The sequence below is a fragment of the Salmo salar genome, chromosome 11 (assembly GCF_965601325.2).
Source record: "Salmo salar chromosome 11, fSalSal1, whole genome shotgun sequence".
NCBI lineage: Eukaryota > Metazoa > Chordata > Actinopteri > Salmoniformes > Salmonidae > Salmo > Salmo salar.
In genome coordinates, this window is record NC_138301.1 from 91221534 (window position 1) to 91237364 (window position 15831).

Genomic DNA, 15831 nt, shown 5'->3' on the forward strand with positions numbered 1-15831 from the left:
CTTCATACAGATAACCAACACAACGTAACAAACCCAACAGGATATCAGAGACCATTATCCTTTCCACTTCAATATGCTTTGATATCAAACATTATCATTAAGTATGAGTATGCTTAGCACAGGGTTTGTAAGCCTTTTATCCACACAGGAACAATTAGTCTCATTGAGAGGCTGGCTGGCTGTTTGTTGTGTCATTGATGTGTATTGGTTATGTAATGGTTGTGTATTATGTCTTCCACTCCGGAAGAATCCTCAACCTTGACCCCAGCAAACACTGCCTAGCCCTACCTACTCAATACTCTGAATTTAACCCTTTACCTTCCTGTTCTGCCTTGGCGGTCGGCGACTATGATTACATGATCCATTTTCTCTAGATCTCAGCATCAGTCCCAGGGAATGTAACACCCCTGCTCTTAAAGACTCAGGTGGCCATTTTAAGCAGGACACAGCCCCTCCCATATTATTTTCCCTCTCATCTTCTGGACCATGGAGTACCTATACTCCTAGTCCTGGAGGGCACACAGCAGGAGCTACATTCACTCGGAATTGTCTCAGTCAAAACAATTAGCACCTTGACTGGTTTGGTCCTGGCTGACATTTTGGACGGCTCTTGAAAAGAAGAGAATAGACAAATTTGGTTAGATATTTGGTTCAATTATGCCCTGGTCATATCTCATTAAGCATACTAAACACAGTTATAACATGTATGTATACAAAACAAATATTTAAAAAACAGAGGAAAATCGAATAGAGATATAAATATTGACTACTGCTCTCCCTGGTGTGATCGTCAGTAACAGAGGGAGTAGTGTCTCAGAGTGCCCTTCCACAGACTTAGCCGTTTACAAACATCCATGAGTCAGTCAGCTGTGTGAGCCCAGTCTGCCGTTACGCAAACTCGCACAATGCCTTGCCCCTTTCCCACTGGTCGTGCCTACAGCAAAGGGTCACACTCACATCCATCCATTTCCTGCTCTGAGCGAGTGGGCATGACCTGCAGCCAGACTCTGACAACACAAACAGATCCCAGATCAGCTAAGAGACATCTCAGGAGAACTGAACAGGAATAACAAGCAAGCAGCAACAACTCCCGTCCACATCTCCGCTGGGATCAAAGGTTGTGTTGTCAGAGTCTGGCTGTAGGTCATGCTGACTCTCTCAGAGCATGAAATGGATGGATGTGAGAGTGACCCTTTGCTGTAGCCACGATCAGTGGGAAAGGGCCAAGGCATTGTGTGAGAAAAAATAATATAAAGATGAAGACCCTGAACAATCCCTCAAGAAAGTATCTTATTCTTAGTATGTTGAGGTAAACTGAAGTATTTTTCTGCCACAATCTCTTGGTGTGTCTGGGTGTTATATTCCATCTATTTTCCATTTTCCTACAACACGGTGTTATGTAATGATAGCTGGTATACTGTATTATGCAATTGGCTTGAAAAATATATAAATGTTGGCATTAGACCTTTATTTTAAAGGCATGCAACTGGGGCTGGCACAATTACCGTATAATCGTGTAACCAACAGTTATGGATGTAGACCATCATGGAAAATAAAATAACCGTCATAACCGTTATTATTATTACATCTTTTTACAAACAGCTGGCAGCTGACGGCCAGCCATTCATACAGTTGAGTTAGTTTCTGTGGTAACATGGACTCTTAATGTGATTAACCTTTGCTCCTCCTTGCTGAAACAAGAAACTAGCAAACAAGTCAGCAATGCAGCAGCACACGTCGAAATAGAATGAATAGAAATAGAATGAATAGAACAGGCTTGGGACTTCAAACCCTGGCTGGTAAACTCATGGGTATGCTCACAATGGCTGTCTGGTATTGTGATAAAATAATTTCCATGGTAATGTAGAATGTTAATTCAATTTATGTTAACTGATGTGGCTCATGTAATACTCTGAGTCGATATTCATGTAATAACAAGGAATTCCCCTCGACCACGCCCACAAATTGGGGAAAACAATGATTATTTTCCATTGACCCCCAGTGTAAAAGAGCCAACTTCGTCGTCACTTTTTTGTTACACAGAAATAACAAAACGTGCCGAAAATCTGATGTGTTGTATAGTATAGTCCGTTTGTAACTCCACTCACTACTTGTAGCTGTATAGCAGAGGTGGGACCAAGTCATTGTTTTACAAGTCACAAGTAAGTCTCAAGTCTTAGCACTCAAATCCCAAGTCAAGTCCCAAGTCAAGACAGGCAAGTCCAAGTCAAGTATCAAGTCAAGTCCTAAACTTTGAGTTTCAAGTCCTAAACAAATCATAATGTGCTCTTCACCAAATGTAATACCATTTCATATTTTAAACAAGAGTAATAGTTAGTATATTACATTTACCCAAATCATGAATGCTTTTAAAAATATCTATATATTTATTACTTTACAAATAAACGTTATATTTCCATGGAAATACATGGGTAGCTGAGTCGGTCCCTCTCCTTATTTGAGCGGCGTTCGGCGGTTGACGTCACTGGCCTTCTAGCCATCGCCGATCCACTTTTCATTTTCCATTTGTTTTGTCTTTGTTTTCTAAACACCTGGTTTCAAATCCCCATTACATGTTCATTAATTAACCCTCTGGTGTTTGTGTGCGTGTTTGTTCTATTGTTCAGGCTGTTACTGACGGCTGGTATTTTGTTGCCGGGTTTTGTTAATACGCCCGTTTATTTCGTGGTACCGGTATTTTTCCCCGCACCGTAGTATTGTATTTATACTGGTGTTATCTTGTATTAAATACCTTGTCCATGCATCTCAGCTCAGTTACCCACAGCCTTGACAGAAACACAAACCCACTCGGAATGGAGTCAGCAGGAGCAGGTGCCCCTGCAGTAGGGGTTGAGGAGCGAGTCCAGCAGCACGCTGCCATGCTACAGCATCTTGGCAGCGCCATGGATCGCGTTCTACAAAGCATGGAGCGCTGGGAAAGAAGAGGAGTTCCTCCTGCGTCTCCACCAGCTCCACCAGTCTCACCATTACTCACCCCTCCTTCACCCGGGCCCAGTGGGATTCGGCTCACCCTCCCGAGGGAGTATGATGGAACGAAGGCGGGTTGTCAGGGGTTCTTGCTCCAGCTAGAGCTCTACCTGGAAACCGTCCACCCGGCTCCTTTGGGCCGTGAGAGCGTGGCCGCCCTTGTCTCCTGCCTCTCAGGGAAAGCCCTGAAGTGGGCCAACGCCGTATGGGGGGAAGAAGAAGCGGTGTTGGACCACTTCGAGGATTTCACCCGCCGCTTCCGGGCAGTCTTTGAACACCCGCCTGAGGGTAGAGCGGCGGGTGACCGTCTCGTCAACCTGAGGCAGGGGACGACGAGCGCACAGGAGTTCGCGCTGGAATTCCGGACCCTGGCCACCGGTGTGGGATGGAACGACAAGGCCCTGATCGATCACTACCGGTGCAGTCTGCGCGAGGATGTCCGTCAGGAGTTGGCCTGCAGGGACACCACTCTCACATTCGACCAGCTGGTGGTCCTGTCCATCCGGCGGGATAACCTGCTGGCTACCCGCGGATGTCCAGATCGGGGTCTGTCGGTTCGTTCCACCAGCATCACCGCTCCGACGCCCATGGAGCTGGGAGGTGCTGCACTTAGGGCGATTGGAGGGGCCGTTCCATGCACCATCTGTGGCCGCAGAGGGCACACTGCCGGTCGGTGCTGGGGAGGTTCCTCTGGGAGTCGAGTCAGCAGGCAGGGCACTCTCGTGTCACCCCCAGGTGAGTCGGCACCAGGCTCACCCAGAGCCCCCTGTTGCTCACATGTTTTTGTTTATTAATTTTCCTGAGTTTTCCCCACATTCCCAGCATAAGGCGCTCGTATATTCAGGCGCAGCTGGGAATTTTATTGACAGATCATTTACCCATAGTTTAGGGATCCCCATTGTTCCTGTGGATATGCCCTTCCCTGTGCACACCCTAGATAGTCGACCATTAGGGTCAGGGCTAATTAGGGAGGCCACCACTCCACTGGGCATGCTTACGCAGGAGGGTCACAAGGAGAGAATCTGTCTCTTCCTTATTGATTCTCCTGCATTTCTTGTGGTGCTGGGCCTACCCTGGTTGGCCTGTCATGACCCCACTATTTCGTGGCAACAGAGGGCTCTCACGGAGTGGTTACGAAAGTGCTCGGGGAGGTGTTTAGGGGTTTCTGTCGGTGCTTCTACGGTGGAAAGTCCAGACCAGGTCTCCACCGTGCGCATCCCCTCTGAATATGCCGATTTGGCTCTCGCCTTCTGTAAAAAGAAGGCGGCTCAATTACCAGCCCATCGACGGGGGGATTGTGCGATAAATCTCCTGGTAGATGCAGCACTTCCCAGGAGTCACGTGTATCCCCTGTCGCAAGAGGAGACGGACGGCGGCTATGGAAACATATGTCTCCGAATCTCTGGGGCAGGGGTACATTCGGCCCTCCACTTCACCTGCCTCCTCGAGTTTCTTTTTTGTGAAGAAGAAGGATGGAGGTCTGCGCCCGTGTATTGACTATCGAGGCATCAACCAATGAGGTACAGTTACCCACTACCTCTCATAGCCAGTGCGATCGAGTCAATGCACGGGGCGCGCTTCTTCACAAAGTTGGATCTCAGGAGCGCTTACAACCTGGTGCCTATCCGGGAGGCATTTAGTACCACCTCAGGGAACTATGAGTACCTCGTCATGCTGTACGGGTTGATGAATGCTCCATCAGTCTTCCAGGCCTTTGTAGACGAGATTTTCCGGGACCTGCACGGGCAGGGTGTAGTGGTGTATATCGACAACATTCTGATATACTCCGCTACACGCGCCGAGCATGTGTCCCTGGAGCGCAGGGTGCTTGGTCGACTGTTGGAGCATGACCTGTACGTCAAGGTTGTGAAATGTCTGTTTTTCCAACAGTCCGTCTCCTTCCTAGGGTACCGCATTTCCACTTCAGGGGTGGAGATGGAGACTGACCACATTTCAGCCGTGCGTAATTGGCTGACTCCCACCACGGTAAAGGAAGGGCAGTGGTTTCTAGGGTTTGCCAACTACTACCGAAGGTTTATCCGGGGCTTTGGTAAGGTAGCGGCTCCCATTACCTCACTGCTGAAAGGGGGACCGGTGCGACTGCAGTGGTCGGCTGAAGCGGACAGGGCTTTTGGTCAGCTGAGGGCTCTGTTTACCTCGGCTCCTGTGCTGGCTCATCCGGATCCCTCTTTGGCATTCATAGTGGAGGTGGACGCATCCGAGGCTGGGATAGGAGCTGTGAACGAGGTTTGTTACAGGTTACAGCTTCCCCCAGATTACCATATTAACTCCTCATTCCATGTGTCTCTCCTCAGGCCGGTGGTGGCTGGTCCACTCCAGGAGTCTGAGGTGCGGAAGGTTCCTCCACTCCCTCTGGACATCGAGGGGGCCCCGGTGTATGCAGTCCGATCCATACTGGACTCGAGGCGTCGGGCGAGGGGCCTTCAGTACCTCGTGGAATGGGAGGGGTACAGTCCAGAGGAGAGATGCTGGGTGCAGGTGGAGGACGTATTGGACCCTTCGATGCTGCGGGAGTTCCATCGTCTCCATCAGGATCGCCCTGCACCTCGCCCTCCGGGTCGTCCCCGAGGCCGGTGTTAGCGCACTGCTGGAGCTGCGCGTCAAGTGGGGGGGTACTGTCACGACTTCCACCGAAGTCGGTCCCTCTCCTTGTTCGAGCGGCGTTCGGCGGTCGACGTCACCGGCCTTCTAGCCATCGCCGATCCACTTTTCATTTTCCATTTGTTTTGTCTTTGTTTTCTACACATCTGGTTTCAATTCCCCCATTACATGTTCATTATTTAACCCTCTGGTTTCCCCCATGTTTGTTCTATTGTTCAGGCTGTTACTGACGGCTGGTATTTTGTTGCCGGGTTTTGTTAATACGCCCGTTTATTTCGTGGTACCAGTATTTTTCCTGCACCGTAGTATTGTGTTTATACTGGTGTTATCTTGTGTTAAATACCTTGTCCACACATCTCAGCTCTCCTGCACCTGACTCCTTTCACCAGTTACCCACAGCCTTGACAGTAGCCATGAGAAAGCCCCCCCCAATAGTGATTGACTATCGAGGATGGCTATGAGGCGCAATCGGGCGATGTAGGCTTGTACACAATCGCCCAACCTTAACACACACACCCTCTCTGTGTGTGGTTACAGTAGGCTAACGTATGTCAATGGTTTTAGGAACAGCAGTAACATCAGGCAGAATTTAGGCTATCAACTGCCTAGCCAGTTGTAGCTCAATCTTGGGTGCAAAGATCACGTTCTCGCACTGACTGACTGTGTGGAGGCTCATTGATTTAACTTTACGTTAGCCTACATGATACACTAGTAAAGTAATAAAATATATAGCTGTCGGCTATATTAGCCACGACTTACCGTTCTTTGTGTTCTTTGTGCAGCTTCAAATGTCGAACAAAGTTGGAAATTGTTGCGACTCCGTCTGTAATTTTCTTCCCACATGTTTTGCAAGTTGCAATCTGTTTTTTGTTGATACAGTGTCGTCTTTATGTCCGAAAATACAATTTTGGGGTATCATCTTTCCAAGGGCTCCATCTAAATTCACCCGCCGACGTTCCTCTGCACTGCCACGCACAACTTTTTCTCAGCTGGCACAATTTTATTGGCTGTTGTCCGATTCAAACTGTAATCTGTTAAATGAAGAGTTGATGCGCTGCACACTTTTTTTAATAGCATCATTTTTAATATTTGGGCTTGGGGAGGGTATCAAGTCAGGTCGAGTCATAAGGCTCAAGTCCAAGTCAAGTCACGAGTCATTGGTGTTAAAGTCAAAGTCGAGTTGCAAGTCATCATATTTGTGACTCGAGTCCAAGTCATGTGACTCGAGTCCACACCTCTGCTGTATAGTTCGGTTGCTTGTGTTGTTGGTCTTGGCTAGCTTAATGTTCTGGTCGGTAGCTAGCTAGCACTCACTCACTCAAGTAGCTGCTAGCACCGTCATGAAAAGGGGCATGAGGGAAGCCCTAAAATATTCTGTTTTTCTAAGTAGTGAGAACGCTCGGTAGCAGGCAATGTTGAAAAGTAATGTTTAGACATGTACTTACTTAAATGTTTTGTAATTGACTAAAACAAGCAGACAAAAATAAAATTGTGTTTGAAAAAGGTGACGTTTTTGCTGTGACACAATGGGTTAACCTAGATAAACACTGGTTGTTTTCCACACAAGCGGAGGGTGCCATGAAGTTCTATCCAGTACTGACTGGGATTATGGAATGTCTTTTTTGATATGTCTGTTGAGTTGAATCAACAAATCACAGAACATATTGATGGGTAGGCATGCCTAATCTTCCTACTTTTGCTTTCTGCTTTGCTCCTAAGTCAAAATATAAAATATACTGCACCTATGTGTACACTTGCAATGACTGCCAGCCCACCCATTATGCCATCATTGACTTGAATGGTGGTGGCCATTCTATTCCTTCTTGTTCTATAGAATGAATGCACCTGTGTGTATTTCTGTACACATAGGTGCAGTTTGTTTGGGGTTTTAGGCTGGGTTTCTGTACAGCACTTTGTGACATCAGCTGATGTAAGAAGGGCTTTATAAATACATTTGATTGATTGATATAGCAACACATGTAGTCAGGAGCAAAGGAGAGGAGAAAATGTTTGTAAAAAAACATACATATATTCAGTACATGTGAAAAGTTTGGACACACCTACTCATTCAAGGGTTTTTCTTTATTTTTACAATTTTCTACATTGTAGAATAATAGTGAAGACATCAAAACTATGAAATAACACATATCGAATCATATAGTAACCAAAAGAAATTGTTAAACAAATCAAAATATATTTTATATTTGAGATTCTTCAAAGTAGCCACCCTTTGCCTTGATGACAGCTTTGCACATTCTCTCAACCAGCTTCACGAGGTAGTCACCTGGAACGCATTTCAATTAACAGGTGTGCCTTGCTAAAAGTTAATTTGTGGAATTTCTTTCCTTCACCTCTTCAGCGTCTCATCTCGTCAGCGGGATCAAAATCCAGCGAAAAATCATATCGCCAATTAGCATTAAAAAAAATTCATAATTAAAATAAAAAAAATAATAATATATATATATTTTTTTTATAGATACACCTCTCCTGAATCGACCCACGTCGTCCGATTTCAAAAAGGTTTTACAGGAAAAGCAAATCATTAGATTATGTTAGATGAGTCCATCGTAAAAAGCAGCTTCATAGCCATTTTCCGACCAACCACTTGCATCACATATAATCAAAAAACAGCTAAATGCAGCACTAACCTTTTACAAACTTCATCAGATGGCACCCCTAGGACATCATGTTATACAATGCATGCATTCTTTTGTTCAATAAAGGTCATATTTATATATAAAAACAGCATTTTACATCGGCGCGTAACGTTGACTAAATAATTTCCCCTCAAATGCGTCCCGGTAAACAATGCTACATTTCCCTAAATTACTATCCGATAACGATTTTTTAAATTTATATTGTCAATCTAACATTTATAGATGAATATCTCTTGAGAACACCTGTCATACCAGATTTTAAATTAACTTTACTGGGTAATCACACTTTGCGATAAAAGGAGATGCGATACTCAGAAAATGAGCTAATATACAGAGCTCGGCGCCATCTTGGAAACAATCGCATGTCACATCTCATCTTGTATAATATTGTCAATAATCGCCTACCTTTAGTTGTCTTCATCAGAAAGCATCCAAGGTCCACAACAGATGTATTTTCGGTCAAAAAGTCCATACTTCACGTTCCATTAGCCTGCTGTTGGTAGCGCGTCCTATGGCTCTCTCCAAGCGCAGGGCTGAAGTTCCGGATAAAATGAGATTCTCCCGCCTGTAGGTTCGTTCAAACATGTCAAACGTTGTAAAACATTAATCTTCAGGGCCTTTAACACCAAGAGAGCCAATAAGATTCGAGGGGGATGATTTCATTGCCTTTAAAACCGTTTCCAAAGGTGGGGGTAGACATGGCCGCCGGCGTCATAATGGTGATGGCCCATCCCCTGTGACCAATTTCCAATGCGTGTCATTCACTGAGTTTCGACTGTATAAGGCTCAAACCACTGTGAAAAGACTGGCGACATCTAGTGGAAGCAATAGGAAGTGCTCACTGAACCATTGTTAACGGTGTGATTAATAAGGAAAGATGAGAAGTCGAGTCCACAATTCAGAATTCCACTTCCTGTTTCAATCGGTCTCGGGGTTTTGACTGCCATTTGAGTTCTGTTATACTCACAGATACCATTCAAACAGTTTTAGAAACTTTAGGGTGTTTTCTATCCATATATAATAAGTATATGCATGCCCTAGCTTCTGAGTTTGATTAGTAGGCCGTTGAAAATGGGAACGATTTTTTTTCAAAATGCGCTGTGGCGCCCCCTATCCTAGGGTATCCTCTAATGCATTTGAGACAATCAGTTGTGTTGGTATACAGAAGATAGCCCTATTTGGTAAAAGACCAAGTCCATATTATGGTAAGAACAGCTCAAATAAGCAAAGAGAAAAGACAGTCCATCAATACTTTAAGACATGAAGGTCAGTTATTTCGGAAAATTTCAAGAACTTTTAAAGTTTCTTCAAGTGCAGTCGCAAAAACCATCACTATGATTTAAAATGAGTTGGAACGCAGAGTGAAGGAAAAGAAGCCAACAAGTGCTCAGCATATGTGTGAACTCCTTCAAGACTGCTGGAAAAGGCATTCCAGGTGAAGCTGTTTGAGAGAATGCCAAGAGTGCAGCACTGCTTCTTAATCAGGGAGAATGGGATTTTATGACTGCTCATTAATTCTCATAATCATTACTATTCTAATCTAGCATTCAAGTTGGCTAGTCCGTGTGTAGTCAGCCATTAGAATACAGATTAAATGTTGGGTCTGTCTGTGTGTGTTTACAGTGGCAGGCTGCAGACACTGCGTCACACAATGAGCTCAGATGAGTGTGTGTGAGATAGGCTGAGTATCTCTCCCAAGGTCAGTGGAGAGGTTTGCACGCACGTTCATGTGTGTATGTCCTGGTGTCGGCCTGTGCAGCTGGTGAGTGCTTGGGCTGGGGGTGGGCTAATGAAATGTACAGTAACTGCCTCTCTCTCACTATACTGCAGAGCCTGGTCATCCCTGAAGTCCTACAGGGTGAGGTGTCTCTCTTCCTTTCCAGCCTTCTTCCATCCCTCTCCTCTCCCTGCCTAGTCACCCATCTGTCCTTCTGATTCACTTTGAAATAACAGCTTAGCAAGCCTCTGGAAAACCAAGGCTTCTTTACATTCTGTTGGAGATTTGGAAGGATGGCCCAGCAAGATCTTAGCAGGAGTCATAGTTCCAATGGGGATGTGGGGTGCTCTTGAGCTATTTCTCACTGTAGACCACGAGTCACTACAGCAAGTAGTAAGTCATTATACTTGTCACCTTTAGGTAAAGTGTTAGACATATTTAGCAATGTTTTTATGAACCATCAATGTATTTTATACTGGTGAAAGACTGCTAATGACATCAAACTGTTAATTTGATTAGATACCAAATCCTGAGAGGTTGCCATTAGTGCAATTAAGAAAATTGGTGTGGCAAGGGGCAATCTAGTGCGCGAAAAACAGAGAATTCACTGGACTTAAGAATTAGCTTTCAGAATTAGATGAAAAGAAACTAGGACAACACTTTACCAACAGGTACATACTTTATTACTCATATAAGCACCTTCTAAATGTCTAATAGCGATACTTTTACTAGGCCATGTGTCGTGAATCCCCTTTGCTTTCAAATGTTAATTTCATGGAATGTTTGAATGAAATGGAATGAAAGTGGTTTGCTGACACACGCACACACACACATAATTTCCTTGGCTTCTGGAATTAATATCTTGTAAATCAAAACTGATTCCAGTCAAATACGTTGAATGAAGAACTGTCATGGCGATTCAAACAATTTAAAAAAACGTGTGATTTAAAAATACACAATCAAGCAGCAGGAATAATAAAGCAGGAGAAACACCATGAATCATCGGGTAAGATACAGACTCTTGGCCCAGTTTGTCTGCTGTTCCTCTCCCTGGCACGTGCCACTGGATTTACAGTCATGATCACACACTAGCCTACTCCCTGTTTCCTCCTCTGCTGTGTCAGGCTCACTATACAATACTCACATCTTACCCTGTAGACCGCAGTCTGACAGAAAGGCTCTCATATAATTCCGCGCCATTGTGATAATATTGAAATGCATGTTTTAGGCTACATATTTCCAACATGTAAATTAGAAATCGGTCTCTTTATTAATACAGCCTCATAACTGGGGTGAGAACTGAATGATGTGTGTACAGGATGTGTGACATCCCTCTTGTCCCAAACCGGCTGCGCGCGTGCGAGATCGTGCATACATTTGTTTTGTCCACCCCACACCAAATGCGATCACGACACGCAGGTTAAAATATCAAAACAAACTCTGAACCAATTACATTAATTTGGGGACAGGTCGGAAAGCATTAAACATTTATGGCAATTTAGCTAGCTAGCTTGCACTTGCTAGCTAATTTGTCCTATTTAAATAGCTTACTGTTGCTAGCTAATTTGTCCTGAGATATAAACATTGAGTTGTTATTTTACCTGAAATGCACAAGGTCCTCTACTCCAACAATTAATCCACAAATAAAACGGTCAATCGAATCATTTCTAGTCATCTCTCCTCCTTCTAGGCTTTTTCTTCTCTTGACTTTATATTGCGATTGGCAACTTTCATAAATTAGCGGCATTACCGCCACTGACCTCGTTCATCTTTCAGTCACCCACGTGGGTATAACCAATGAGGAGATGGCACGTGGGTACCTGCTTCTATAAACCAATGAGGAGATGAGAGAGGTAGGACTTCCACCGCGTTCAGCGTCACAAATAGAACTGACTTCAATTTTAGCCCTTGGCAACGTAGATGCTCGTTGGGACGCGCGAGTAGTGTGGGTGCAATAATTGAATAATATAGATTTCTAAATGTATTTTGCACATGATGCAAGCGGTGTAGTTAGGCGTAATTCTGCAAATTAGGAATCCAATAGGCATTGAGATCCTGTGTCTGCCTTTTCTTTCCCAAACATTATTAATGTAATCTGCAGTTTAGACGTAGGTCTAGGCCTTTATTACAGCCAAGACCATTTACTATGGAACGCCGTTTGGGTCTTTGCGTGTCAAAAAGATACACGTTAAATAACACTATTTGACGTGTCAGATAACAATATGTAAACTATATGCAAATGTTGGCCAATCACTATATGAAAAACTTCTAATTCGTCACTAACAAACGACTAAGTCATGTCGAACCTTGAAAACATGAGACCGCTTTTTATGTTTTGCCAGCCAAGTGCGTCAAATGCGTCAAATAGTGTTATTTGATGTGTATCTTTTTGACACGCAAAGACCCAAACGGCGTTCCATAATGTGCCAGTGTATTATTATTTAACGGACTGTATTTACACAAGCCATATTGCGTAACTGTCATTAGCTCATGGAATGTTACAAAGGATTTTGTTTTGGTGAGGTCTAATCCGCAGCCAAATTACCCAGATCTACTACTGAGCTGATATCATTCATACTATACATATTACAGCTTTATGACATCAATTTAAAAACCACTATAAATTGAAAACATATGACTCAGCTGTCCTCAGTATAGTCACACTCCAAACCAAGGTAGGCCTTTTGGGTTGCAATGGTCATACACACCTGCTTGCATATTTGGAATGCGTAGGCTAACCTGATCTCTTGAGAATCATGCTGTTGGGTTCATATATTGAATATTATTTGCATATCTAATTGCGCTATCATTACTGAAGTAATCGATTTGTATACCTTGTTCATCAGTGACATGGGCAGTGGCGGATTTAGGTATAGGTGACATGGGCAGCCGCCCAGGACGTCATCTTGCCGTGGACGGCACGGGGCGTCTGCACAATTTTTTTTGGAATGGTGACATTTGCGCGATCGGTTTTCTATCGTTCATTTGCATGTCATGTCACGTCAATGATATCATGTCACCTTGTGGGACTGTGGGTCAATTAACCTTGTCGGAGTGGGCGCCTTGATTCTAGTTTGAGCTAGGCAGGCTACTGCCTGGGAAGGTCTCCCACTCAGAAGTACTAGATGGGGAGAAGGGTGGGGGTAGGTTGACCTCAGGTCTCCCCACTGGAAGCCCGAGGTAGGGGGAGAATCTATCAAATAGCGCACCTCTAACTTTGTACAGAACTAATGCAATTAGTAAAATCAGTCACACTACGAAATGCTACCAAATAGTCCACAATTCATTCATAATACTGTGAATATATAGTTTTACAGACATATTGTTGCATTTTTTTTCTGGTTTGTGCAAAATCGTTAATTATATAAAACTCTGTTGCTGTTGATTGCACATTTATCAAGACGGGGGTAGCTGCATACTTGTCTTTATCCCAGAAGAACATGTTTTATCTTACAATATGATGACCGATATTTAGTCAGCCTTCAGGATGAGGAAAATGCCTCAGCCCGTCATAAATCTGGTTCATGTTTAAGCTGCGCACCCATTTTCCAGTGATTTGCGATGCTACTGAATAGCCTACTGCTATTTCGTTTGAACAGTTAGAGAGATGCCCAAAAGCCCCTACATGGCCTGCGACATCCACGGACCTCAACCTCAGGGGATTGGGCAATAGGCCTAGTAGCAGGTCCGTCTAAAAACAACCATCCGCGGTTATTTTTAAACCATACACCGATGCTGTTTTGCAACTGCTACTCATGCTGCATAAATGATGCTTGTAGCGGGCATCGTGGGCCAAGTGGGTCTATGTGCATTGCCTCCTGTATATGCGGATGAAAGCGCAGTAAAACACGATTTCCGAAAAGGTGTTACCATACCGAATGCGGATTTATCTCCGGGCTTATGTGCTCCATACAGAGGGCAAGACACACCCTCCGCCATTATCCATCTAATACTGCAGACCAATACTATCATCAGACTGTTCAACCTACATTTCCTTGTTTGAACCGTTGGACCTGAAAGATGACGTTCTACGCAGCGTAGGTGATCCATCATAGGGGTGAGGCATTGCTGAAACAGCGGAATCCCTTAGACGCAGCGCTCCTGGATGGAGAATATTAATTGTTATAGGCCTACAACGGTCCATTGTGCGGTTAACATTGTGCCTAAATAAAAAAAGGCATGGACCTGGAACAGCCTATGACTTTAGATGATGTGTCCTAATGTCGCCCCAATGCAGCACAGTTTGTATTTTAATTTCCGATTGGAAGTATATTATGGGTGTATCTGTCTTTCTCGACTTTCTCATGCAGAGTTCGATTTTTTTTAAATCATTGATCATTGGCCGCAGCGCGCGAAGAATAACCATGTGCAGCTTATATAAATATGCATCAGCATCGCTGGAGCGCTGGTATACATGGCACAGGTATAGGTCCCTGGTTCATGCTGATAACCACGGCTGCACAATGGTAAATCAGCGCACAACAACCTGCCGCATCCTGGGGAAAAACACGCACCCACACATTCACTTCACCACCCCATCCGAGGAAAATGCACAGTGCATCCCATCGATGCGTTTCCATGGATGCTTATTCCATATCAAATAGTCAAAAGGGATGTATAAATATAATAAGGTATTCTTACTTTCACCGACCACCGCCTTGAGTCCTATGGGTGCCATGATGCTATTGTGTGTTTGACCGTATTCTCTCCCTTTGACTCCCTCTTTCTCCCTTGCAGTATTCCTCTCGTTTCTCTGCTCGACCGAATGTGCATGCCTCACATCGCAGCTGACTGCAGAGCTTCGAATAGAGACGTCACCCCGTTTCCCTCCGCCCCCACATCAGTGGCTACATTAGCCAATTCATTTAAACATTTGCCAATTTCATTATTATACGGTTTCTAATGTTTTACATGTTTACTTTTTCATTCCTTAAGTAGTTCATCTTTTTTTTCGTTTTTTCTCTTAATGTGAAAAAACACAACTCTATATTTTAATTTGCAATTTGCACCTGTATGTGTTTTATTGATAGGCCCATATTAACTTTTGAATAGTCGAATGCATTTGTAGTGCAAATATGTTGTGTAGCCTATACGAATCACTGACGCGTTTTAATTGGCTGTACCTTTTTTAGGATTTGCCAAAACTCTTCAGCCAAAACTGGATGAAAATCGTCCGTGGTGGTCCTTTTAACGTTTGCCAACGTCGATTTTCCACACGGGGGCGCAGTACACCTCTTTCGGCCAGTCTCATCCCCATCTCGCTCACTCATCATCCTCTTCCTAAACATGGCATTGTTAACTGTCAGTGTCAAAGATTACTTTCTTACCAAAACAGAAGTCAAACAATTGACACGAACTTAAAAGAATGACATGTCATCATCAAACACGATAGATGGCTGTAGACTATCCTAGACTAGTGTTAAAAAACGATTATTAGCCTACATTTTTTTCCAAAGCTAAAAGCAACATTTCCTTACCTCAATAATGAAGTTGAAATTTGGGCCAGATATCATTTCGGTAAATAAGAAAAGGGTATTCTATGAACACCTCACAGAATCAGAATGATCCAGATTCGGTAATCCTTTTTGGCTGTGTTTAGACAAGCAGCCCAATTCTGGTATTTTCCCCATTAATTGGTCTTTTGACCAACCACATCAGATCTGTTCACATCAGATCGTTTTCAGAGCTGATCTGATTGGTCAAAAGACCAAATAGTGAAAGAAATATTCAAATTAGCTGCCTGTCGAAACACAGCCTTTTTTTTGCAATTCAGGATCAGATCAATCTGTCTGTCTTTGAGACAGTTTTGTAACAAAGAATCGGAGAGGATCATTCTAATCCAGATAT

At 44.0% G+C, this 15831-nt stretch overlaps 1 protein-coding gene across 2 annotated transcripts in view; it reads right to left on the reverse strand.

The window, feature by feature from the left end:
- stxbp1a (syntaxin binding protein 1a) overlaps positions 1-14777 on the reverse strand; it is a 50397-nt gene extending 35620 nt beyond the window's left edge. For both annotated transcript variants that reach the window (XM_014128369.3, XM_014128368.3), the window contains exon 1: positions 14626-14777. In XM_014128369.3, the coding sequence (XP_013983844.1) occupies positions 14626-14662 (37 nt within the window). In that variant the 5' untranslated portion in view covers positions 14663-14777. The remainder of the gene's footprint in view (positions 1-14625) is intronic.
- Between the last annotated feature and the right edge of the window lie 1054 nt (positions 14778-15831).